At 34.7% G+C, this 27,792-nt stretch overlaps 1 protein-coding gene and 1 pseudogene across 1 annotated transcript; one reads left to right on the top strand and one right to left on the bottom strand.

Moving 5' to 3' along the window:
* Window positions 1–3,354: 3,354 nt before the first annotated feature.
* On the bottom strand, window positions 3,355–4,374 carry LOC136229125 (transcription repressor OFP2-like; annotated as a pseudogene).
* A 9,336-nt stretch (window positions 4,375–13,710) lies between these two features.
* Window positions 13,711–16,769, top strand: LOC136231123 (protein FAR1-RELATED SEQUENCE 5-like). The gene is made up of 3 exons (XM_066020406.1): window positions 13,711–14,114; window positions 14,198–14,945; window positions 15,305–16,769. The coding sequence occupies exons 2-3, from the start codon at window positions 14,904–14,906 to the stop codon at window positions 16,475–16,477; spliced, it is 1,215 nt and encodes a 404-aa protein (XP_065876478.1). The 5' UTR covers window positions 13,711–14,114; window positions 14,198–14,903; the 3' UTR covers window positions 16,478–16,769.
* The last annotated feature ends 11,023 nt before the right edge of the window (window positions 16,770–27,792 follow it).

Genomic DNA, 27,792 nt, shown 5'->3' with positions numbered 1-27,792 from the left:
TCAATCTAATTTCCATCCCCATAAAACTGGTCTAAAGAGCTGCTATTTATAGAGCTTAATTAGGGTTTAGGGTTAATTCTAGTAAAAGAAAAATAAGGCAGGGGTTTAAAAATAATTTTAAATTAAACAAATTAAAACCTAGGGAACACAAACTAAGAGCAACTCTAGTGGTTGGAGGGTTGCACACCCTCCAACCACTCCGCATCACCCATTTCTAACAACTCTCTCTACAAAACAACCCCAACCAAAAATCTGTTCTAGTGGTTAGTCATCATCACTCTATTTAATTGGTTCACACGTCATATAATATTTAATTTTCTTTACTTTTAATCAATTAACCTATCTTATAATAATAATAATAATAATAATAATCATTAATGAATTAATATTAATTAATTAAAAATCTATCAATATTTAATATTAATCGAATAAATATTTATAATTTATTTAATTGGATTTAAAAATTAATAGGTAAATATAATTTATTTTCTCTAAATTTAAATTGATTGCAGTAATTAACAAAAGTGCATTACATTAAGGAAACATACATTTGAAAAAAACGAACAAGGTAAATGCATTAAATTAAAAGGAATACATAATTGAAAGAGTAAATTTTCCGATGTTCAAATAGTAAGGTCGGTGATTCCGAAACGTTCCCAGATGTGCTCAACTAGATCCAATTTTAGTTGACTGTGCATGTTTCTATCGCGGATTTGTAAATCCCATGCGAGATAAGCAGCAAAATCCGGAACATGCCCATGTTGAATGTCATCAGGAACTATGGGCTAAGAAAATTCCTCAGTTGGAAAGTTTCTTAAGTAAGTGTGCCTCTCATTTTCAACAATCATGTTATGTAATATTACACAAGCATCCATAATGTCGTGGAGTTTTTTTATGCCAAGTACGTGCTGGTCCACGTACTATTGCAAATCGGGCTTGAAGTACCCCGAATGCTCGTTCAACATCTTTCCGTGCGCTCTCATGCCTTTGTTTGTAACATATTCGTTGAGGGTCATTAGCATGTGGAAAGCTTTTCACAAAAGTAGCCAATTCGGGATAGATACCATTAGTTAGATAATAGCCCATATTATATGTATTGTTGTTAACAGTAAATTGAACCGCTGGTGCTGTTCCTTTTAAATTATCTTGGAACAAATTAGATCTACTCAAAACATTAATGTCATTATTTGATCTAGCAACACCGAAATATGCATGCCAAATCCAAAGATCTACTGAAGCGACTACTTCAGGCATGATTATTAGATATCCATAATCTCCTCGGGTACATTGCCCCTTCCATGCAACTGGACAATTCTTCCATGCTCAATGCATGCAATCAAGACTGCCAAGCATCCTAGGGAACCCATGTTGTTCCTCGTGCATCTGAATTAAACGTTGTACATCAGCAACATTAGGCCTCCTCATATACGCATGCCCATACACCTCGATAATAGCACGACAAATTTTTTCCACACATTCTAACGTTGTGCACTCACTAATTTTTTATGTATTCATCAAAAGCATCAGCCGGAGATCCATACGCAAGTATGCGCATAGCTGCTGTACATTTTTGGAGTGGAGACCAGCCACTTCTTTTTGCCGCATCGACCCTTTATTGGAAATATGTTGTATGATTTCCAAGGTCTTCCACTATACGTATGAATAAATTTCGACTCATCAAGAACCGTCTGTGAAAAACTTCAGTTGAATAAATAGGTTCAGGAGCAAAGTAGTCATTATACAGACGTTCTGTAGCAGCTTCTCGATCACGTCTTACATATTTTCTCCTTCGAGGTTTAGAATTGTGGCTAACTTGTTGTTGTACTTGTTGAAGTAAATAAAGATCAAGTTCATCATCCTCTTGAATCATTTCAATCGCACTCTGTATCATTAGCTCGTATTCTGCACTACTATCAGAAGACATTTTGGGGAGATACTAATGATATTTTAGATTATGAGTTTTTGTTTACATATTTTAGATGTATATATAGGAAAGTTTGAAGTCAAAGAATAATTGTGGGGAGTTTGAAGTCAAACTATCAATAATGGGGAGTTTGAAGTTAAAGAATAATGATGCAAATATTGAATTCCTCGAAAGGAATAATAATTTATCCTACATCTATAAATTATGACTCATTCGGAACTCTTACTTTTACATTCAGTTCATTTTCAACTGAAAAATTCGTAAATGGCTGCATCTCACCCTAATGTTAATACAGATGAAAATTTCCCTAATTTTTCGCCTGAACAGAGTATTGTTGAAACCCTCGACCGACCAGCTTGCACTGAACACATGTTATCTTATAAATACGATGCTGTTTGTTTTCATAGAGATACTTTTGCTACTTCAGGCATGTTTCATCCTTTATTCCCATATATGTTTTGTTTTAAGCTTCCAGTCGATGGCCAATTTCCAGTCCGATCTCTTCACATGTTGTGGTTTCTATGTTATATGCATTACATTCCGTTTGAATTTTGCATGCTAGAATGGTGTAACGCTTTCATCGGAGGTAATATTCATGCGAATGTTGAGACATTCCTAAAATGGTTTATACCTATTGATGCATGGAAAGATATGTTCACCAATTTGATGGGTGTGAAAATAAGGTAATACCATGCATTGCGTCCGCCGAAAAGGAAAATTCATGCCATATTCTTTCTGAAGTTGTCAAAATCTAGTTCATTTCATGAGATTTATGAAGCTTATCCATTATTTGTTTGTGAAAAATGGGATGAACATCGTTCCGTATCCAGACAACTAGAAGAAGCTTGTGCACAAAAAAACAACTACCTCATTGGTCAAAATTGGAATGATGGTCCTTGGCGAAATCTCCCAAACAACTATTCAGAAACTATAGAGGAATATAAAGAGATATATCTTGCTGAGGAGTCTACTGGGGTTTATGCTAATTCAGAAAACATGGAACATTATGAAGATGATGACGACGATATCGATTATGAATTTATGAATTTGTCGCCAAGCCATGAGCCAATCAATAGGAGGGATTGGTAATTACAATGTTATTTTTAGTATTTTCAAGCCATGTATTTTCAGTATTTTTAAGGGAAAAGTACAAAAATAAACTTTGTGGTTACATCTGTTTTCGAACAACACCTATGTGGTTTAAAAAGTTTGCAAAATGGTACCATGTACTTCATTCCGTTAGCAAACACATGCCAAATTGACTAACAGTGTTAAAAGTCAAAGGGAAAAGAGTTAATTTGGTCCTTATATTTATTTATTTTATAAATTAACCCCCTTTATTATCTAATTATCACAAATAAACCCCAAAATAAAAATTAAAAATCAAATACACCATCTTCTCCATCTATTTCTTCTCTCTCACCTCTTTATCAATTTCTCACTCTAAAATCAATTGATTTGAATGTGTTTGCTTTGATTTCTCTTTTTACAATTCCTTCAAATATTAGGAACAATTCATTGAAATCTCTATTTGACGATTTCACTACTGCCAGACTATCCGATAGACTCCGCTGAGAACTTGAACTTGAACACGACGACAGGACCTTCCTTCCACCACTAATTCTCTGGCTACCGATTCTCGGCGTGTTCACTCTCAGTCGTAATCCCGGCGAATTCACATGTCTCCTGTTGCTTTTGGAATTATTTATGTCTTTAGTTTCTTTAACCAAAGAGTCATTTTCATTGGTTTGTTTGTATTTGGCTGAGTTTTTTCTGTGTCTCGTTTTCTCTAAGGTCTACGGTCTTCTTCTTCACATCTTCAACCTTAGCATCGAATTGGACAGGCTTTGTTATAATTGGCGGAAGATCAAGATCAGATAATTCCAGTTTATCAAAATTTGCAGAAAGCGATTTACTATCGACATTGATGATTATATCATCGGAGTTGCCGATTTCATGACAGGCACCATTAGAAGTCGAGCGGGCCACCATTTTATCAAATGACTTCATAGGAAGAATTCGGTCGGACCTGAAGGAATTGTCAACGGAACTGTAAGAGCTAGAAAAAGCGGAGTAACAGGCGGTGAATCGGAGGATTTATTAGTCCAAAGAGTACAGTCGGCGGAGACAGAGGAAGTGAGTAGTTTGGGAGAGGAAGATTGGAGGATTGTCTTGTTGAATTTGGAGGATTTAAATTTAGATTTAGTAGGTGGATGATGAAATTGGGAGATGGAATTAGGAGAATCAGGGGCAAGGTTTCGAGGGAAGTAGTAGAATTTTCTTGGATAGGAGTAGGAGAAGCGGGTTGATTTAGGCTTAGGTGAAATTGAAGGAGGAGGTTGTGTTTTTGGGAGGTTTGTTCTTCTTCTCCTTCTTCCACCCATTTCTTTGAGCTTGTAAAACCAGGCGTTAGGCATCATGTCTGATAATCTAAACCTGTGATTTCCCATTTGCTTTGAATCTGATAATGAAGGAATTGTTGCTAATATTCGAAGGAAGTGTAAAAAGAGAAATCAAAGCAAATACATTCAAATTCAATGGATTTTAGAGTGAGAAATTGATAAAGAGGTGAGAGAGAAGAAAGAGATGAAAAAAATGATGTATTTGATTTTTAATTTTTAATTTTGGGTTTATTTGTGATAATTAGATAATAAAAGGGGTTAATTTATAAAATAAATAAATATAAGGACCAAATTAACTCTTTTCCTTTTAACTTTTAACACCGTTAGTCAATTCAGTATGTGTTTTAACGGAATAAAGTACATGGTACCATTTTGCAAACTTTTAAACCACATAGGTGTTGTTCGAAAACAGGTGTAACCACAAGGTTTATTTTTGTACTTTTCCCTATTTTTAATTTTATTTTTTTTTGTATTTTCGGTGTAATTTTCAGTATTTTCAATATTATTTTAATATTTTCAATGTATTTTCAATATTTTTAATGAAGTACTTATTTATTTAAACAAAAATTAAAAAATTAAAGTTCATTAAATAAATACACATAACATAGATTAAAAGAAGTACACATAGATTAAAATAAATACACATACGTTCGTAGCATAGATTAAAGTAAATGCACATAACATAAGATTAATTCTAAATACATTAAAATAACATAACATGCATAAAAATAAATACATAACATAATAAAAATAAATACATAACATGCATTAAAATTCATACTTAGTCCTAATATAGTGGCACATTTTACGGTGATCTACTAGAGCTTCATCATCCATAGTCGAGGTATCTTTACCGAGGATTGCGAAATCTTGTAAACGAATTTCCTGAAAACGATTTTGTTTCCGCTGCTGAACTGAACGAGCAATAATATCAAGAGATGATTGTCGTTTCTCTCTATCCACTTTTAACTCATCCCAATTTCAGGCCATCAGATATATTGGCAGTGTTTTTAGCTTTAGCGGCTTTTTTTGCCGCCTTCTGACCAATTGGACGTTGTTCGACCGCTTTCTATGTTCCACCCTCAGTTGCCTCCTGAGCTGAGCCTGAACAAGTGTAGGCACCTGAAGCAGAATTTTTTATTCTTTTTGAAGAACCTTGTGCTTTGTTTTTATTAGAAAACTCATACCACTTAGGCTGTCCTTTGAGGATTTCCCAACCATGCATATAAGTAAATTTTTTATTACATCTCTAAGTAAATAGCTCATTGGCCTTACTAATTACATGTGCTTCATCGTGACCGCTTGGATGGCTATCCCTAATGGTAGTGTATGCTCCATGGAAACCAGATACATCCTTACTAATTTTGTACCAATGACAAGAAGCTGTTTGGTCATTCACATCAGGACCTTCCTTCTTCCATTGGTTATAGTAACTTGCAATTTTCTTCCAATAATCCCTCTTCGCTTGATCTGTGTCCACATTTGGATCTGTGGTTATTATCAACCAACTCTGGCATAAATGTACATCACGTTCATTGGTCCACTTCATTTTCGTTGACTTTTGATTGTTTGCATTTGGTTCTCGAACTATTGGAACTTCAGACTCGGCAACGGAACCGGTGTTCAGAGATTCATATGGCATGGTGGATGATCCAAAGCTGTCTCTTCTCATATTTTCAAGAACCATATATGGTTCTTGAGGATACGGGGTACGAGAAAAGTATCCTGATATCATTAGCCGATTACCTGCTCCATTCACAAGAGAGAAGTAACCGTCGGGATTATAGTAAATCGGAGGACTCGAAGCATATGACATATTAGGATCATATTGAAAATTACGTGGAATAGGTCCAATTGGAGAACTTTGAGAATTATAAGTATTTGGGGTCGGGTTTTTGGAACTTGGATTCACTGCATTTTGAGAATTTGGAACGTAAGAATAATATTGATTGTATTCATCACTGGAACCCATTACGCAAAAATATATTAAGAGTATAAGAGAGTTTTTAAATTGAATGTGATTTTTATAGGTTAAATGAGATGTTTTATAGTATAAAAAAATATTATCGTTGGTGGTTTTATCGTTGTATCAGATTATAAAAAAAATTGAAACTCAAATATTACCGTTGTGTTGTATCAAATCATCAATTACTTTTAAAACATAAAAAAATATTATAATAAAAAATAACTTTAATATTTTGGTTGATACAAAAAAAACTTACTATGCAGACAATATTTGGTGGGGGGCCTACGTCTGAATCACCAATTTGGATTCTCAAGATATGCAAAATGCTTTGTGTGTGATTAAAAGCTACAGCTCCAATAAAATGGAAACAGACAGTGTGCGTGATCTCTTCTCTCATTTCATTCCGTGATACCCATTTTAGCCTTTTTAATCCAAGAGAGTCGTTGAATCCAGCGACTCTCCCAATCCTGGAGACAACAAATTATACCACTCTAGTAGTTGTAAGTGTCTACACAACTTCAAATTGGTCCTTATATGCAACCACTAGAGTTGCTCTAAGAGCAACTCTAATGGTCTAAAAAAAGGACCAATTTGCAATTAAAATAAATTGGTTAGAAGTGACTAACTACTAAAGTAGTTTTGTAGAAGAGTCGCCCAAGTTGAGAGGTCGCTGGATTTGGCGAGTTGTTTGTGGAAAAAAGGAGTCAGGGAATGCAGAGTCCTGTCTTGGTAGAGGAGATTCACGCCAAACTGTGATTAGAGAGTGATTCTCACTTTCCTTGTAAGGAGAGTGGCTGATTTTTAATTCCAAAAAGTTTGGCAGATATGTGGACCTGCATTGAAAAGTTACTATTTAATTTCAATTAAGTTTCTCTCTCCTCTCTTTTCAAACGGTAGCAACTAAAATTAATAGAGTTTATATTCTTTTTAACAAGATGTAAAATTTATATTAAAAATTATAAATTCCACATTTCCAAATGGTAAATTGCATTAAAAAAAATTAAAATTGATATACTAAATCGTAGAAGTGTTAAGTTTGCTATGGAAGAAAAATTAACAATTGTCCTATTTCAGTTAAAAAAAATTATAAAAAAAAAACTTATTCTAAAATTCTATATATATATATACATTCATTTTTATTAATTAATTAAAAAATTAACATTTATTTAATTAATAATAAATATTCTTTATTCAATTAGATATTTATTTATTATCAATTATATTAACATAAAATAGATTAATAAAGAAAATTAAATATTATATGACGTGTGAGACCCATTAAATAGCGTGATTGTGACTAACCACTAAAAAGGATTTTTTGTTGGGATTGTTTTGTAGAGAGAGTTGTTAGAAATGGGTGATGTGGAGTGGTTAGAGGGTGTGCAACCCTCCAACCACTAGAGTTGCTATAAGGAGGCGGATGCAGCAACTGCTGACGCAATGCCTCAGCGCTTACGTACTTGCTATGTGTCAGCTTGAGGCGCCGACACATGTCCTCCTCATTTTGTTCCTTCCCCGAATACATTTTAGCGCTGAAATGATCTTGAATGACTTCCGATTTTGACGATTTTTGTTTCGTTGGACTTGTTTCGACGAGACTGATATTATTTATGTCTAATGGTCTAAGGCTAAAAATGACTCGAACTAAGATTATTACTCATTTTATCCCAGATTTCACCTGAAAACTTCAACTAGTCACAAATTCTTCGTTAAACCTCCGAATTGAGCCCAGAAAAATGTGTTATGACACTGTCGGGAGACATGATTCACTAGAATATCCTAAAATTCAATTTTGGTGCTCTGAAAAATTTGGTTTTGAATGGAAAAGGGTTGACTTTGACTTTCTAATATGTGATTTTTCCGCGATCCATTTTCGATCATATTTCCAATCATCTTTAAAAGGTTTTCGTCATACGGTTCCGACTCTAGTGTCTACAATAGTAGAAGAGGATCCACTTACTCTTCAAGAAGCATTAACCTCCTTAGATGCTGATTTATGGCAAGAAGCCATTAATGATGAAATGGACTCATTAGAGTCAAAACAAACTTGGCATTTAGTAGACTTACCACTAGGTTGCAAACCAATAGGTTGTAAATGGATCCTAAAAAAGAAACTGAAATCTGATGGCTCAGTTGATAAGTATAAGGCTCGCTTTTTAGATAAAGGCTTTAGACAAAGAGAAAATGTTGATTTCTTGATACATATTCACCCATTACTAGAATTACATCAATCCGTGTTTTGATTGCTATTGCTTCTGTACACAATCTTGTGGTGCACCAAATGGATGTTAAAACTGCGTTTTTTAATGGTGAATTGGAAGAGGAGGTTTATATGGATCAACCTGAGGGCTTTGTAGTTTTTGATCAAGCCCATAAGATATGTAAGTTAGATAAATCTTTATATGGCCTAAAACAAGCACCTAAGCAATGACATGAAAAATTTGATAATCTGATTATTTCAAATAGCTTTAAGGTGAATGAAAGTGATAAATGCATCTACTACAAATATGAAAATGGTGTTTGCACCATTATATGCTTATATGTTGATGACTTGCTTATTTTTGGATCTAATATTCATGTTGTGAATTCTGTTAAGTCGATGCTATGTGAAAACTTTGACATGAAAGATCTTGGAGAAGCAAACGTCATTCTTGGCATCAAGATAACTAGGTCTGAAAATGGAATTTCCTTAGATCAATCTCACTACATTGAGAAAATTCTAAAGAAATATAACTACTTTGAATGTAAACCTGCATGTACACCTTATGACCCTAGTATAAAACTTTTTAAGAACACTGGAGACAGTGTAAGACAATTAGAGTATGCTAGCATAATTGACAGCCTTCGTTATGCCACTGATTGTACTAGACCCGACATCGCGTATGTCGTGGGATTGCTATGCAGATTTACTAGTAGACCTAGTGTGCTATAGAAAGGGTTATGAGATATCTTAAAAGAACCATGAAACTTGGATTACATTATCAAAAGTTTCCAGCAGACCTTAAAGGATATATAGTGATGCTGACTGGAATATCTTATCAGATGATTCTAAAGCTACTAGTAGCTATATTTTTTAATATAGTTGGTGGTGTTGTATCATGGAAGTCTAAGAAACAGACTGTTATAGCTCAATCAACCATGGAATCAGAACTTATTGCATTAACCACAGCTAGTGAAGAAGCAAGTTGGTTGATAAGTCTGTTAGCTAAGATTCCTTTATGGAAAAAATCGATTCCAGCAGTATTGATCCACTACGATATTACCGCGACTATTGCTAAGATTCAGAATCGTTATTATAACAATAAGAAATGACAGATACGTCGTAAGCACAGCACTGTTAGAGAGCTGCTCACTAAAGGAGCTGTTAGAGTGGAACACATATGCTCAGAAGAGAATTTAACCGATCCTTTGACGAAAGGATTAGCTAAAGAGAAAGTCCAAAATACGGCAAAGAGTATGAGACTTATGCCTATATAGTGATGAGTTACACACAATGGTAACCCAACTATAGACTGGAGATCCCAATAAATAGGTTCAATAGGTAATAATAAGTTGTGATGTAAGATGTGTTAGATCATGCATATTGAAGCATGAATATCCTGAAGCGATGTTAGGTTGAGATAATAGAAACTCTCAATGAAGTATATACTCCATTTGGAGTGAAGTACATAGCTACAGGGGTACTTTTGATAGACTCACCTATATGAATGTGGAAGTGAGGCCGCTTCCTATGAGTTTAGGGCAAAACTCTAGAGCATTCATTATACCGGGATAGACGTGCATGGCCATAAACGCACGGGCTACTATAACTACACTCTAAAAAGGTTATGGCGTGGTATAATGTTAGAGATAGAGTTTAAGACTACGAATCACTCAAGTAAAATCTGAATTATACTCACTACGCAAAGGTTCAAGTCGAAAGATACATTTGTTTATGCTCGACCTTATGTATTAAAGTTATTGTTCAATAAAAATGTTTTAAAAATTCAAGTGGGGGATTGTTGGGTAAATATGAATTTTTTCAATTAGTTGGCAGATATCAATAAACTATTTAATTAGTTTATACCTAATTGAATTGGTCTCATGTGGAGCCTAGTCTTACGCTTATATAGTTGAATTGGTATTCAACTTCTTTTGTTACTGGAATAGTATAAAAACTATTTTTTTAATTAGTTGTTCTTCTATGTGGAACTGGTCTTAGACCCTGTTCTTTATCACTTAATTTCAGTAACAATCAGTTAAGTTAAGTTAAGTTCAGTTCAGTTCAGTTCAGTTCAATTCAATTCAATTCAGTTCAGTTCAGTTCAGTTCAGTTCAGTTCAGCATTCAGTTTCAGCATTCAGTTTCAGCATCCAGTTTCAGCATTCAGTTTCAGTATTCAGTAATTTATCATTATTTATTATATTATAATTATTTATATATAATTTATTATAATTATTATTATTTATCTATAATTTATCATTATTATTATTATTATTATTATTATTTATAGTTTATCATTATCTAATTCAAGAAATGATAGTTTATTAAAGTATATATGGTTTAATAAAAAAAAAATAAAACTAAAGTATGCATCCATATTTAAAAATTAGGAATTGCATCCATATTATGAATTATTTCTCAAATTTATCCAATTTATCAATGTTAGGGATAAAATTCCACCATTTTAGACGTTAGAGGTAAAATTACTTCTGATCCAAAACGTTATTTTTGCACTTTAACCCTTAATTAAAATAAGAAGTTAAGAGTTTGTATTCATATGAAGATTTGTATTTAATTTCATAGGCTTTAAATTATATATAAATTTGTGTTTGTATGTAATTTGTATTTTTAATTTAAATTAGACTTATTTTTATTTAATTTCATAGGCGTTTATCGAGCCAAGATTTTATCATCCCGGGCTTTTAATATCATCATTATTATTAAGTTCGGTAGCATTCAGTTAAGTTCAGCAGCATTCAGTTAAGTTCAGTATTCAGTAGGAATTGAACTGAACTGAATTGAACTTAACTGAACTGAACTTAATTGAATTGAACTGAATTCAGTTCAGTATTCAGCAGTATTCAGTTCAGTTCAGTTCAATTCAATTCAGTTCAGTTCAGTTCAGTTTAGTTCAGTTCAGTTTTTTTCAGCGATAAAGAACAGAGCCTTATGCTTTTGTTCCTCCACTAACTAATACGTTGTGATTCCTTGATTTACTCCACTTAGACTTGTTCCATGATCTTTTAATTATTTTTTATATAATAACTGTCGCACCCTGGCTTTCAGTTTTTCGTAGGTCGGGGTGCGTGGCTGATTCGATCTGTTTTTTCGTGTTTTAGGTTTCGAATCGCCACCAATCATCACTTGGAAATACATGTGTGGGCGTGATTGGTCACCCTATCTGTTTGGATTGACTCTGTATGGTTTGGTTTTGATAAGGACGGTCTTCGGAGAGATCGAAGTTCGTTTTTCCGGTTACGTGTAGGGAAGAGATGTGATCTCACCCTACCCCGCCCGACGTATCGGTACTATCATGATATTACATGTCTGCTATTTGTTTCACTTTGAATTGTCAGTATAAACCAGGTACTCGTGGGTTTTTGGATTATTGGGTTTAGGTTTGTTTTAATTTGAGATTACGTATATACCATACACGTAATCGTATTTATTGAATTAAAATCTAATTTTACCACCATAAGTAAAATATGGATTTTAATAAAGAATATTTTAAATGTATTATTAAATTCGAATGACATTTTTATATCGATTCGAATTAGTTTGGTTAATTTTATTCATTCAAAATACCATTTTGAATTGATTTATTTTTATTTTAAATACGCATATAGCATATACGTAAAAAGATTTTATTGAATTAAAATTCAAATTTATTTTACGTATATCACATATACGATAAATAAGATTTGAATTTTAATAAAGAATGTTTTGAATGTTTTTTATAAATTCAAATGACGTTTTCATATCGATTTGAACCTAGTTGGATTTATTAAAATTCGAGATAACATCTCGAACCGATTTATTTTGGTTTTGAAATCGTGCACATCACACAAACTAAATTTTAATACAAAATGGTAATTTTTCTACACATACACACAAATACAAAGATAGACATGATTATAAAAATAGTCTAATTAATAATTAGCTAACTAATTATTTGAAATTGAATTAATTGGTATGATAACAATCACTTCTTGTGAGTTAATTTTAATTATAAGAGAACTAAATTAATAAAATAATGAACATATATACATACATATCAAAATGATTTAACTAAGCTAGACAACTTTCAATTATTATTAAGAATAAAGATGAATTAAGGCCCCGTTTATTTGGGGGAAAATATTCTGCAGGAAAATATTTTTCCAATTTTCCAGTGTTTGTTTGGGCAGTAAAATAAGTCAATGGAAAAGGAAGGAAGAAATAAGGGAAAATGTTTTACCCTTTTGAAAATGGTAAAATATTTTCCCGAAAACATACGCGTTTAGAAAAAAATAGGAAAACATTAAAAAATGTAAAAATACAAAATAATGAAACACAAAAAAAACATGAATAACGTGAAAACGTTACAAAACACGAGAATATGAAGAAAAAACCCGCAAAATCCATGAAAAAGTGAATAAACGCGAAAAACACAAAAAACGCAAAAAAAAAAGTAAACAATTGAAAAGGCACCAAACATGAAGAACGCGAAAAAGTGAGAAAACACGAATTATACAAAAACGTGAAAACTACAAAAAAACATGAAAACGTGAAAAAATACAAAAAACGCGAAAACGCGAAAAATGCTAAAACACAAAAACGTGACAATAAGTGAAAAACGCGATAAACATGAAAAGACAAAAAATGCAAACAAAACACGAAAACGTGAAAAATACGAAAAACATGAAAAAACGTGAATAACACGAAAAAGTAACAAAACGCGAAAAATAAAAAACGCGAAAAAAAGAAAATGGGAAAAACCGAAAAACTAAATGTGAAAACACGAAAAATTAAAGAAAAAATACAAAAAAAAAACACAATAACGTTAATAGCACGAGAAAATGTACAAAATATGCCGAAAATGTGAAAAAAAATGTTTTTCGTGTTTTTAACATTAATTTTTTTTTTTTCACATTTTCGTGTTTTTCCACTTTTTTTTCATGTTTTTAATATATTTTTTTTTGCTTTTCGTGATTTTTGCATTTTTAACAAATTTTCACGTTTTTTTATGTTTTTCACGTTTTTAGTGGTTGGAAAATATTTTTCAATGTTATAATCAAACACCGAAAAATATTTTCCAGTGTTGTTGCCAAACACAGGAAAATATTTTATTTTCCTGCACAATATTTTTCCTGCATAAAATTTTCCAAAACGCAATATTTCTCCACAAACGGAGCCTAAAATTACACATTTAATATGTAAATGGAGATGGATTTGGGATATTTATTTGTTGTAAACACGTGTGGTGCAAAATGGTCCAATCAGAACCATTAATCAACTTGATCAATATTTGATCCAACCATTTACATCTCCATTCATCCACTGCCTCCATCTCTGTCCTCGACCTTCTTTCTCAAAAATCGCAGCGCTCTCTTCCTCGCTCCCTTTCTTCCATTTTTCGATTGCGTCATCTCCTCACTCTTCTCATGTTGCGATCAGTAATCTCCTCCCGCCTCTATGGATTCTAAGCTCCTCACTCCGATTTTGCTCCTGTCTACTACTCACTTCGTCTCGCAACCAGCACCCATGGAAGCTCGACCGAATCTCGCCATCGCACCGCCCTGCTCCGTTGGTTCTGTCTTTCCGATCTACCCTTCCTCGCGACGCTGTCGCTGTTTATACAGTGAGGATCTTGTTTCTTTCCTTTTATCCTTTCATTTTTCCATTTCACTTGCACGTCTCTGATTTCTAGTTTTCTTTATGCAGATCCGCTCGGTGAAACGGTACGTTGCTGCTGAGTTCGGCAGAGATGATTCGGTTACAGTGGCCGGAGTATGGTAAACTCACCTGAGTTTAGTTTTTGTGTGGGAGAGGGTCTTTTGAGACCCTCAAACTGGTTTCATAAACACAACCAGAGCCATTACAGGCTCTGGAGAGTGTTTCGAACCTCGAACCTCAAACTGATTCGTTCGGAACCGAAACTCGGTATTTTGTACGGAAAAAAATGAATGGGGAAGAAGCAATGATACAAAAGCAGTGTATATATATGTATATGTGTAGAATGAACTGTAAATATGTTAACCTTTCTTTTATTGATCTCTGGTTTTACAATGGTGTTTGAGGAATCTCTCTTTCGAACTCTCCCCGTTACAAAATTTTTGATTATCCCTTACATGTAGTCCCTACTTTGCTATTTATAAGAGAAATTATACTGTGCGCCTGTGCGCCTGGCATACCACATCACAGTCCCATGTGGTATGCCAGAGCCAATGAAATATTGACAAGTGTCAATTGAATTTTATTTCAGTTCCAGTCTGATTCATTCTCAAAAGGGCGTTACCGTACACCGTCCCTTTTTTACAGCCCCCGCCCCTTACATACCCATCATGCTCCTTCCATTATTTTTTTAAAAAATTTGAAATCACCCTTCTCTCTCTCTCCCACACCCGAACAAAGCACGTAACAAAAAATTATGGATCCGAGAACGTCGGAATACGAAAACTCCGAAGATGAGGTAATGATTTAATATTTTTTTAAATTTTTTAAATTTAAGTTATAAATTGCTTTATTTTTTTTAATTTTATGAGGGGCGGGTCACGGACCCGCCCCCCTTAAGACTTGGGCGGGTCCAGGACCCGCCCCGGTTCAGACGTAGGCGGGTCCATGACCCGCCCTCGTCTGAAGGAGGGCGGGACCCGCCCTCGTCTTAAGGGGGGCGGGTCCGTGACCCGCCCGCGTCTGAATGGAGGCGGGTTCTGGACCCGCCTCCCTTTAAATGTTGGCGGGTCCTGGACCCGTCTGCCTATGTGCAGGAGGTCCAAGGACCCATTTTGCGACTAATCTAACATTAGTCCGTTTTGCATGTATTTTCAGGAGGCAGCTAGAGTTTGGGTTGGCGACGGAATCGATTATAGTCCTTATTTCATAACGAGCACGGTATTTCAAACAAATGTGGAAGCAATTCAATGGGCGAAAAACATTGCAATCAAAAATGGTTTCGAGATCGTTATTTCTTCGCATAAACACGGAGGTAAACAAACTCTTCTGAGATGTTCACGTGGCGAACGGTATAGAGGATTGCCTATTCCCTTAGAAGATGGTTTAAGTAGGAAAACAAAAACTAAAGCGTGTGGCTGTCCATTTCGGCTAAAAGTCAGGCAGTTGCAAGATTTTTCGGGTTGGCAGATCGTTGCTAATGCTGGGGAGCAGAGTACGCATAATCATGAAATGATAGTTTATGCGGAGGGACACCAACAGATTAGCGATCTTAGTCCAGCAGCGAAGCTAATTGTGCGTGACATGAGTTCGTATCAAGCAAAGGCGTGTGCTATTATGACGGCACTTCGTACGAAACATCCAGAAGATAACCCAACAATAAAGCATGTATACAATTATAGAGACCGGTTGAGGAAGGATGGGTTTGAGGGTAGAGATATGATTAGTCAGTTTTTCCACCTTGCCGTCACGAACAAGTATTATCATGCTTCGCTTGCTGATTCCGAAACTAATGTGTTAACACATGTATTTATGGCACATCCAGCTTCTGTTGAATTACTACGGACGTACCACTGGTATATTGGCATGGATTCAACATACAAGACCAACAAGTACAGAATGTCATTCTTCGAAATTGTTGGGATGACTCCATGCAACAACAATTTCAAAATCGTGTATGCGATTATGCAGGATGAGACCGAATCTAGCTACCGTTGGGTTATGGAGTGTTTGAGGAATTTGATTGGATTTGACATGAACCCGACAGTTATTTTGACTGATAGAGAGTTGGGATTGATGAGGCCTGTTAGAGAGGTTTTTCCAGATTCTGCACACATGTTGTGTACTTGGCACATTAACAAGGATGTAGAAAACAGAGTCTACAAACTCATGGGTGGAGACATGAATTTTGCTTCAAAATTCAAGAATGGCAGATGGAAGAAAATAATAAATTCTCAAACAGTAGATGAATATGAGTTGGAAGTGGCCAAGATGAAGGATACAATGGGAAAGATAGGTAATGTGGTAGCTTATGTCGTGACATTAGTGTGAACATTATATTCGGCTGGACTTATCCAGTGATTTTCCAGTGCCACCGATACTACTTAACTGGAACATATGTCGTGACAATAGTGTCGAAGGATGGGACCTTTTGTATGCAGATCGGCGAATACAGTGGGATAGATTATCAAGAGCTGCAGGATATGGCATTTAGTGTTTAATTGGAATTACTGTTTAATTGAAATTACTTAACTGCAGATTACTGTTTAATTGGAATTACTGTGTAATTGGAATGACTGTGTAATTGGAATTACTGTTTAATTGGAATTACTAATTACTAAAATAAACATACTAAAAATATACTGTCTATTACATACTAATATTACTGTTTAGTACGAATGAAACAACTAAAATAAACATACTAGTAATACTGTTTAAACATCAATAATCATTTCGCCAAATGCCAATCATGCATAAGCTTATCCACTTCCTGCGCCCACATCTCTGCCGTATCTTCATCTACGCGTCGAAGAGCTGCTAACATGCCAGTGCCCACAGTAGTCCACCGATTAACCCACTGCAAAAAACAAAAAAAAAAACACAAAACAAAATTTCTTAAATATACTGTTAATGTTAGAAACTCGTATTAACTTGATAAAATCAAAATTACTTACAATCTCACTATTGGAACGAGTGAGAACCGTCTGTGGCTGTGCATCCATGTCGGGCATGATGTGTGGATGTGAATATCTAGTGTACCACTCCATGTATGTCTCATCACATGCTGATGGAATCTGAGCAAGAGTGTATATCATCAACATGAGCGTCGATGCTGTTGGGAAAAATGACCAACTATCGTCAGCAACCACAACTGGATGCTCTAACCGATACCGACTGCTATTCCAAGGACGTACAACCTTCGTGCCCCTGAAAGCAGGCATGGGTACAATCTGGATATACCCCAACTGACGGAGACATCTATCAGGCATATACGGCTCCATGACATCCTGGTATCGTATCCATCCTCTATAGATAGTCCTAGGAGTGCGGGTCACTATGTCAGGACCGTATGGCATCCACATCACCTACAAATGTCAGAAGTTAATTATTATAAAAGTAAATTAATATCTTCCTAAAAAGTTGATTACTGTACAAGTAGAAATCGTACCTCCGTCGCTGTCAATCTATCAAGACGGCGACGCAAATCTCTCAAACGAGTCTCTGTCTTGAACTGCTGTGTCGTGATCCAGATACGAGCTCGGGGAGCATCCGGATGGGGTGTGAGACCCTCTCGCTGAGGTCTGAAACACGGAAAATATTCGTATATCCACGCTTGCAAAAGAGTCAAACAACCCGCTATCTGTCCACAATCTCCTCTACTAGCAACACCTAGCTGCCGGTATAGGTATGCTAGTGTAGTTGTGCCCCAGGAGTAGCCAGCCACATCCTCTACCCCATCCTGCACCTCTAGTACGCACGCGGGTCGGATTCGGTCGCTACTCTTGTCTATAAACAAGGTGGTACCGAACATCAAAAACATCCACCCGATAGCCTCAAACTCAGACATCCGACCTACAGAGCATAAAGAGACAACTGAATTGCAGAATACCCCGCCACCTTTCCAATGGGTAGCCAGCGGCTCATTTCTATTCACCCCAAACACCTCCATCACTACCGACTGAAGTTGTTCCCCACCAATGCTATCAGACACCAGCCGCCCCTCCACTGGGATACGTAGAATCTCCCAGACGTCATGCAGCATAATCGTCATCTCCCCAAATGGCATGTGAAATGATGACGTATCTGGCTGCCACCGCTCCACAAAAGCACATATAAGGGGCATATCAATGTGTGTGTACATGGTAGATGGGAGGTGTGATAGTTGCGATCCCCGTATAAGCGCCCTGACCTCTGGACGAGCACTCTTATACCAGTCATTTAATTTCCTGCAGAATGTCCCTTTAGTGTGGCCCCTGAGCTCCGACCTCAGCTGTCCGGTCAATATGGTAGAAGCGACATGTCCCAAGAAGCTGGGAATCGCAGTACCATCAATTGGACCACCGGGGACCGGATCCGTGACAATCCAATCATCCTCTACAACATTCCTCGAGCGCTTACTACTTCTTACAATATAGTATTAAACATATAACATTTATACCATTTTTCTATAGTAAAGTAAATTAATAAATAAAAATTATGATAAAAATGTAAATTATTTACCAGATGACTCGGTACGAGCACCCTTCCCCTTCGACGCCCGACGAATTGGGCTAGGATCGCTCTCGGGAAGGTCCTCACCATCATCCATGGTAGCATAATCCTCATCGTCACTCATGGGCCGCTGTACTGTCACGTGCGCCCTTTGAGCATCCGCCATGAGCTTCTCGGCTTCTCGGTCCCTCCGAACAGATGCTGTAACACCACGTCTAGCAGGATGGCGAGGTCCGGAACCCTCTTCAATGTCACGCTGGAAAATAAACATTCAACAGTTACTAAAAGCAATACGCTAAATACAATCCCTAAATATTTACAAAAACTACACGTTAAAGTTCTACAAAAAAATACACTAAATATGTTCTAAAAAAATACACTAAATATGTTCTAAAAAAGATACGCTAAATATGTTCTAAAAAAACACGTTAATATTTCTAAAATAAATGCGCTAAATATTTCTAATTTTTTTTTTAGTTGTTAGTTTTCTGTCCCGAAAATCGGGACAGGGACAGAAAACGACTTCGAAATTACATCGGCGGATCCAGGATCCGCCGCTATCTCTTGACGGGCGGGTCCAGGACCCGCCAGTATTAAGACCATGGCGGGTCCTGGACCCGCCATGGTCGTCAACATAAAATTTTCTGTCCCGAATTTCGGGACAGAAAACTTAAAAAAAAAAAAATTGAAAAAAATTAGAAACACGTACCGAAATGAGCCCGATTGACTTTCCTTTACCTCCACGTCCAGCCATAATTAGTCCGGGTTTTCTTTTGGTTTGAACTAAAGTGTTTGTAAGTTAGAAATTGAATTTGAACTTAATATTGCAAATATAAGGGAAGGGGCAAAATTGTAATTTGGAGGCGGTATGTGGGAATTAAGGGGCGGCGTGAAGCAAATCACTTCTCAAAAACCAGCCAAATAGTTATCCGCTTTCCATCTACTAAACTTTCTGAGGTGAAAGTTGTTTTTATTTTTTCAATTTCTTTTGCTTCCTCACAATTTCTCATCTATTAAACAATTGATTACACCAAAGTTACACAATTTCTCATCTATTAAACAATCGACTACACAAAGTTCCAAACTTTTCTCTTTTTAATTTTTATTCAAAATTTATTTGGTTGCTGAGAAAAATGATGAACAGAAAAGGGATTTGGAAGCCTAAATAACATAAACTCAAACTCTCTCTAAAAATTTCTGTTTGGTTCAGAGAAAATCAAATTAGAGAGGAGAGATGATTAGCATTAAAAGAAACGAATTAACAACACTTGATACGAAGAAACTCGGATATTTAGGGTTGAAGCAATAATTAAGAATAGGAACCCATGGGGATGAAGTGAAAATCAGAGAAATAAATAATTTGAAGACTGATTATTTTCTCAAACACCATAAAAACTAAGAGAAACAAAGAGGAGAAAGATTGAATCTGAAGATTAAGAAGTTAAGAGAGAAAATATTAAATGGTCTTCCTATCCAAATCCCTTCCATCTCTCACTGCAGCGGAGCAACGACTATGGCTGAAATAGTAAAACGCGCAAACCAATGGCGATGGACAGCGAAGGAGAACGAACGGAGCAGAAGTAGGTTATCGGTGGTGGTTTCTGAATAAAAGACAGATTCTGATTTTAAGAGAGTGGTTTACCGAAAGAAAGTAAAAATAATATATTTTAATTATTATATAAACTAATGACATTTGTCTATATTTCATTGGCTCTGGCATACCACATGGGATTGTGATGTGGTATGCCAAGCACACAGTATAATTTCTCCTATTTATAGTCAAAATGAAACCCTTTGCCCTTTGATGGTTTACGTGGCTGCTTAATGTCCAAGCATTTGAGCTTCTTCCCCAAGTTCATAAGCTTGCTCTCCAAGTTTCGAAAAATATCACCTTTAGCCCTGTAATTAAATTGGTTTTCCCGGATGTGCTTGCTGTGAAAATATCATTATTGGTCCTTGGATTTAGAACTTGTTTGCTGAATGGACTGCTGGACTGAATTATGATGTGGATTTGATGTTGACCTGAATTGAATTTGAATCATTTCTGATCCGAACGTTGTTGGACTTTGATAGGCAATACCCGAACTTTGGACTTTATTGAACTTGAATCGATAATTATCCGGATTTTGGAATTCATTGGATTTGTACTGACAATACTCGAACTTTGGACTTCATTGGACTTTTTAGAATATCTTGCTTCTCAGGATATAGAGATTGTCTTTAATTTTAGAGCGAGAATTTTCGGATATCCTTGACATTGATAAGCGGGCTTCTGGATCTGTTAAAATTACTAACATAAAAATAATTAGAGAAACATTTATATTAATAATGCAATATTTATTTATTAACAAAATTCCATTTTTTAAGCGTTCAATTGTCGTTAACTTATTTATATTTCAATCTTTGAATTTATTTGACGTAATTTATCATTTAAAAATCAAATATATTCTAAACGTTTAATTATAAAATAAATCATAACTAAAGTTAATATTAACTTTAATATATGATATTACATCATAATTCACAATTTAGATTATAGACGTTTTTAAATATAATTTACGACGAATAAATAAATATCGAGATATTAATTCGATTGGTTGACATTTGAACTTTAATTAATAAATCATAACTCAAATTTAAGCAAATTCAATTTTATTCAAAACACGAGGAATATATCTCGAATAAAATTCATAATAGGTTCAAATTATATCTTAATTCTATTAAGCCATATTATGAATATAATTCGGTATTTTTACCGATTTATACCGAAACATGACAAATTAGCCTTAATAGCATAATTTTTTCCCAATAAATTATTTTCGAGATAATACCAAATATTCTGGATAATTCATGAATTGTTTAAATTTTGAGTGAAATTTATTAAAAACTTAAAAATTGGTCCGGACAAAAATGGGTATCTACAATAACATCTCAACAACCTTTTCTTTGGTTCATTGCCAGAAAGTATAAATAGGACCCTTATGCTCACTTTTTGACAAACGAAGCAATCACTCTTAAGGCTGCTTCTTTTTATTCTTTCGGTCGAAAAACTATTGCTTTATATGCAAATTCTAAGATTTCTTTTCTTTCTTTTCAAATTGATACTAAGCATATTTAATTGAGTGTATTTTGACCGAGTTTGTACTGTGCAATACAAACTTGTATTTTCATTGAGTGGGTTGTTTTATCTTGGAGGTGACCGAAAAATTACACTGTTTGCACTTTCTGGCAGTTCGCGAACGTCTTAAAGAAAGTGACTTAGTCCGCGACTCTGCCCATTATTTTGTTCGGTGATTTTTTTTTGTGTTTCTCAATTCCGTTTTTAACATAAACTAATAAACTTAAAACCACCCCAAGTCAAGTAATGTGTTTATGGGATTAACATAATACTGTTGAGACTTACGTGTAATAGTGTCTTCTGTTATAAACAGATAGCTGATCTCACAAGCTTTATATATGGAGATATCTAGACAATTACATGGATCTAGTGAATGAGTTCATTAGGATTGGGGACCCGATTTGAGATAGCAGGATGGATGGATTTATCCTATGTCATTTGTTTATCACATTGGTATTAGTAGGTATAAGTAATCCTCAGACTCAAAGAAATATTAATTAGTGATTATGGGTTATGGAGTGTGATGCTTTGACTCTGTTCAAACACGATCCATAATAGGAAGGATCCCGGGATGTGTGTGGACAAGCATTGGGTATCACACAAAGTAATTACAGAATAGTTAATATTAGATTGAGCATTCATCACTTCTGATAAATGGGAGATGTATCCATGATAGTTGTGGAGACTTAACTCTAAATCCTTGCAAGGTGATAGATTAAGAGTCGAAATGGAGATTTCACTTAATCTATCTATTCAGAGTTAACTCTACCTGAATAAGTAAAATGAACGTCTCGCTATATGTGACTTGACACTATCCATAGTCACAAGATTCGTTCAAGGATATAGCTGGTGAAGGGTCGAATTATACTGGACCTAATGCGGAAAGGTCAACAACGGAATCAACCTGACTTCTTATGGCTCTGGGGGAATGTTTACAGTTATGCTATTCACAGTCCGTGCACTCATTCCAATATACAATAGGTTGAATGTAATTTTGGAAATTAATTCAATAAATGTATACGGCTAGTAGCAATAAGAACCTAATGAGCCACACATAAGACTTGGAACCAAAAGAGGGCAAGATAGTAATTATTGAATGGAGATATAAAAATGGATAATTAAGGGGCCGAAATACACATGTGTATATGTATATTAGTTTAGTTAATTTATTTAGATAATTATAATTGGATTATAATTATGGTTAAATTAATTGTAGGATAAATAAGTTAGGACATTTAATTTGATTACATCACTGACTGAGAAAATATTATCCTATCTAAAATATACATATAGTATATTAATTTTATTTATTTAGATAATTATAATTAGATTATAATTATGGTTAAATTAATTATATGATAAAATTAGTTAGGTGATTTAATTTAATTATATTCCTAATTATTATCCTATCACAAATAAATAATATAAATATGATTTGTATTATATTTAGATATAATTATAGATAATATTAATATTATCTAATTAAGAATACTATTTGGAATATGACTCTACTTAAGTGTTTTAATTCAATCTAATTAGGGATTGGAATTAAGAGAATAAGAATACTCTGCTCGTCTCCATTCGATTAATTCCTATCTTCGTTTTCTCTATCTTTGATCTTGTGTTGATTTATTAGAGGCAATCTTTCTTGATTGTTATTCATTGGTTGTGATTCTAATCGTTTACTTGTTGTTTTTGTTTGTGCTTGTGAAACTCGGGATTAAGAGTTGTGGGCACTTCGTCTGCAACTGTAGATAGATCGTCAATTGAGGTATTTCATTCTATCCTTCTTTATATGAAATAACGTTTAACAGATCTTGGTTAAAGGAAATAGGTAAAAAAAAATTATATTTCTGTTGTGCCTGTGTTTGCCTATTTTCCTTCACATGTGTGTTTAAATTGGATTGGTACATGTATATTTACTGTTTTATTTTTTACATGTTTCATGATGTACATGAGTGAGTATGACTGGATGCGTCACATTACTGGCTCATTTTCTGGGGCAAATGATCTGCATATGATTATTCGATGACATATTTGAGGGAGATGTTGTAACAGTTAATGTAGATAAAGTCCCCCTTTCTTATTTTCAATTGTTAGGTTATTAGAAAGATTTAGGATATAGAGATGGATGTCGAATGTGGTGCCAATTGAAGGGGTTGACAAGGGAGTTATCTTATGATGAAATAGATGATGAAATGAATATAAGGTTTATGATAGAACATAACAAAGACTACGATGAATGAGACATATACTTTGAGGCTCTTAAACTTCCATTGATAGTGGATAAGACTGAATGGGATTAGGCAATAAGATGCAGAAAATAGTAGTTCAAATGACATTGCAATTGTAGGAGGAGGTATTAGGGGTAAACGTGAATGAAAATGTAGGAGATGATATAAGGGAGGATGTAAATGGGAATGAAAATGTTGGGGATGGTATAGGGGAGGATGTAAATGTAGGTGCGAATGTAGGTGCAGATGTAAACGAAGAGTTGGTTCATGATGCAAGGGGTGACGTGAATGATGTTGTAAATGACAATGTGGATGAAGATGTACATCATGAAGTAGTTTAAATATGAAGTGTATTTTGGTGATGTTCGCGATATTAGTGAAGTGGGTGAACATAACATGACATGTATTTTAAGACTTGGAGAGAATGATGAAGAAGATAATGATAGTGATTATGTAGGCGATGAAGGGAATGAAGCAGATAGTGTTGCAAATGTTAAATAATTTGAACGAAATATATTTTAACTTTCAGGACAGTCAACAGTGACAAAGGATATTAACTTTGAGATAAGGTGCAAAAATGCCCCCAATATTGTCAGTCAGGAGCAATATTACCCCTAACGTAAATAACAGTACCATTAAGGGCCTAACATTGATAAAATAGTCAAATCTTAGACATTACTAAATCTCAGTTAAATATTTCGTTATCTCTGTCTATATGCTCTGCCATTAGCTTTGTTGGGAAAATAAAAAAGAGAATTCGATAATCTCATTCTACTGGAACTGAAAAGACACAGTAAATCTATTTATGAAAGTCTTAAGCCATCACAAAAGTAAGAAAGTAATCCAATGGAAAATAGGTAAGAATTCCCAAATAGCATATGCGATCCCTAACCCATATCTCAAATAGCTTAAAAGTTCAATTTACAAATAAGGACCTCTAAATTTAAACCAGAAACTAGAATTAGCAAGAACTGTATTGTAGTCGACTTTCTCCGTTGAGTGTGCTATGAAAATCGATTACACACTATGACAATTCGACCTCGACTATAACTATTAATATTAATTTGAAATCCCTACAAAATAGGAGAAAGGTAAGAACATCAAAATTTCTATCGCACTCTGCTAGAAAAACAAAACAGATAACAAAAGAAACAAAACCCAGAATTTTCACCTAAAAGCAAGAGGCGATGAAAGCACATACCAACGGATTTTATGATTCTATTATGGTAAAATCGGGCGAAATCAAAGTGAAATCGATAATTTTAGGATTCAAAATATAAGTGAAATTGAAGCAAAAATGAGGAGATTTGGCTTAGGATTCCATTTTACTAAAGCTGCATATGGACATGAGAAGATAATGGTTAGGAGTAAGAGATGGGATTTGAGGATTAGAGATGAGATTTAGTGCGTATTTTTGTTTTCAGTAGAATTTTTTTTTCCCAACAAAGCTAATAACATGGGATACACTTACTTAGGAGATAACAAAATATAACTCAAAAAATTTCTATTAGTAAAATCTAAAATTGGATTATTTTGTCAACCTTAGACTCTTAATTGTACCATATTTAAACGTTAGGGGTAATATTGCTCATGACTGACAACGTTAGGGGCATTGTTACACCTTATCCTTATTAATTTTGTAATGTGGTTTTTAAAATAGGGAGACTAAATAATGTGTTACGTAAAGATGAGAGGACTAATTAATTATTTTGCCTAGTATCTATGAACTTAGGTAACAAAAAATGAAATGAGTTAAAAACAATAAATTATTTTGAAAAGAGTAGAGTGAAAAATAAATAAGATAAAAAATAAAATTCTGGAAGTGGGCCCATGATATAGTGAGAAAAAGCGGATAATATCCAAAGTGAATTGCTCAATATCGCTCCCAAATTACTTTTACCGCCTCCATTCGGACTTTTTTACCCTTATCATAATTTTGATCAAAAAACTAAAAATTCTTTCTCTAAAATCACAAACTCGAAAAATAATAATTGAAATTATGAAAACAATTGATACGCGACAATTCGAATCTCGAAAATGGATGATTATGAGTCGGAAACAATAAAATTTGCATTTTTTTTCTCAAAAAAATCATGAACATAATGCATATTTTTTTGTGACGATTAGCATTTTTCGTCACAAAAAATTAGAGAATTTTGTATTTTCCGTCGCTAAAAAGTATACGATTGTGCCTAGGCCCAATTTTGGTCTAGGTGGGTGCTAGATCCGCCCAGCCAATGGGCTAAGCGGATCCAGCACTCGCCCAGCCAGTGGTCTGGGCGGATCCAGCATCCGTCCAGCCAATGGCTTGAGCGGATATACCACCCGCCCAAGCCATTGGCTGGGCGGATGCTAGATCCGCCCAGACCACTGGCTGGGCGGGTGTGTCTGGGCGGGTGCTGGATCCGCCCAACCCACTGGCTGGGCGGATCTAGCACCCACCTAGACCAAAATTAGCGTTTTTTTCTTTAAAAGGGCAAAATTGTCCAAATGGGGGTGGGAAAAGGTAATTTGGGGGCGGTAAGTAGCAACACCCTATCCAAAAATCAACATCAACTATTTTCTCAAATCTAGTGGTTGGAAAAAAATTACAGAATGGTTCGGTAGCAGGTTACCACCAGATGTTGTAAGGTTTGTAGGGAAGTATTAATTTAGTCTTTACGTAAAAAAAATAGTATTAATATTAACGTTTAGAAAATAAGTTAAATGCATTATTGGTCATTGAACTTACATGTTTGTCTCAAAATGGTCAATCAATTTCAATTTATCTTAATAAAATCATTCAATTTTGAGTTTTGTCTCAATTAGGTCACTTTGCCGATTTCTGCAATTAAAAGATATCGAAATAATGATATGAGTGACAGGCCAATATGAGTCAACTCAGATCTCTGACTGAACGAAACGTGACAGCCACATGTCGGTTATTTTAATGAAAAAACTAACTTTTTTTATAAAATAACTCACACGTGTAGCTAGGTGGCACATACGTGGATGACATGTGTGTTTCGGTCAGAGATCTGACTCATGTTGATGTGTCACCTATGTCATCATTCCGATGCTTTTTAATCACTGAAATCATAAGAGTGGTCTAATTGAGACAAAACTCAAAATTTAGTGATTTTATTGAGACAAATTGAAATTGAGTGACCATTTTGAGACAACCATATAAGTTCAGTGACCAATGGTGTATTTAACCTTTTAAAAAGAGTATCAATTTAAACATCGATAACGGAATGTGAGACATCATTCATATTACTCCGTTAAGTTCTGTCAATTGTACATAAAAAGAGAAATCAAAACTTAACAGAGTAATATAAACGATGTGTCACATTTCATTATCGAGACCTAAATTTGTACTATTTTTTCACTGTTCGAAACGAAGGCTGTCTGGACCGTCCAGGCCCCGTCTAGGCGCTCGAAATTGAGAATCCACTGTGGTTTTCTCTAATTAGTCCCGCTAAGCTTTTTATTGACTCCTAAGTGATTTTTAGCCGTGTTGCCTCCGTCTAGGCCGCCTAGACTGCCTAGGTACCGTCCAAGCGATAGTGAACAAAAGCATTTTTTTATTGTGAATTTATTTTTTTGGTTTATTATAATTCAATTTTAAGTTGTTTCAATGATATTGTTGTTGAAATGTTGATGTTTGTACATTTTTAAAGATATATATTACAAATATACGTATTTTTCTATATTAAATAATTTTATATTATTATTTTTAAATAGTATAATACATATTTTAATTGAATTTATGTAATAATTTGTTGATTAACAAATAAAAAATATAAAAATACAAATCCGATTAA

Source organism: Euphorbia lathyris, chromosome 5 (assembly GCF_963576675.1).
Source record: "Euphorbia lathyris chromosome 5, ddEupLath1.1, whole genome shotgun sequence".
Classification (NCBI taxonomy): Eukaryota; Viridiplantae; Streptophyta; class Magnoliopsida; order Malpighiales; family Euphorbiaceae; genus Euphorbia; species Euphorbia lathyris.
This window is presented reverse-complemented; position numbering and strand designations above follow the sequence as displayed.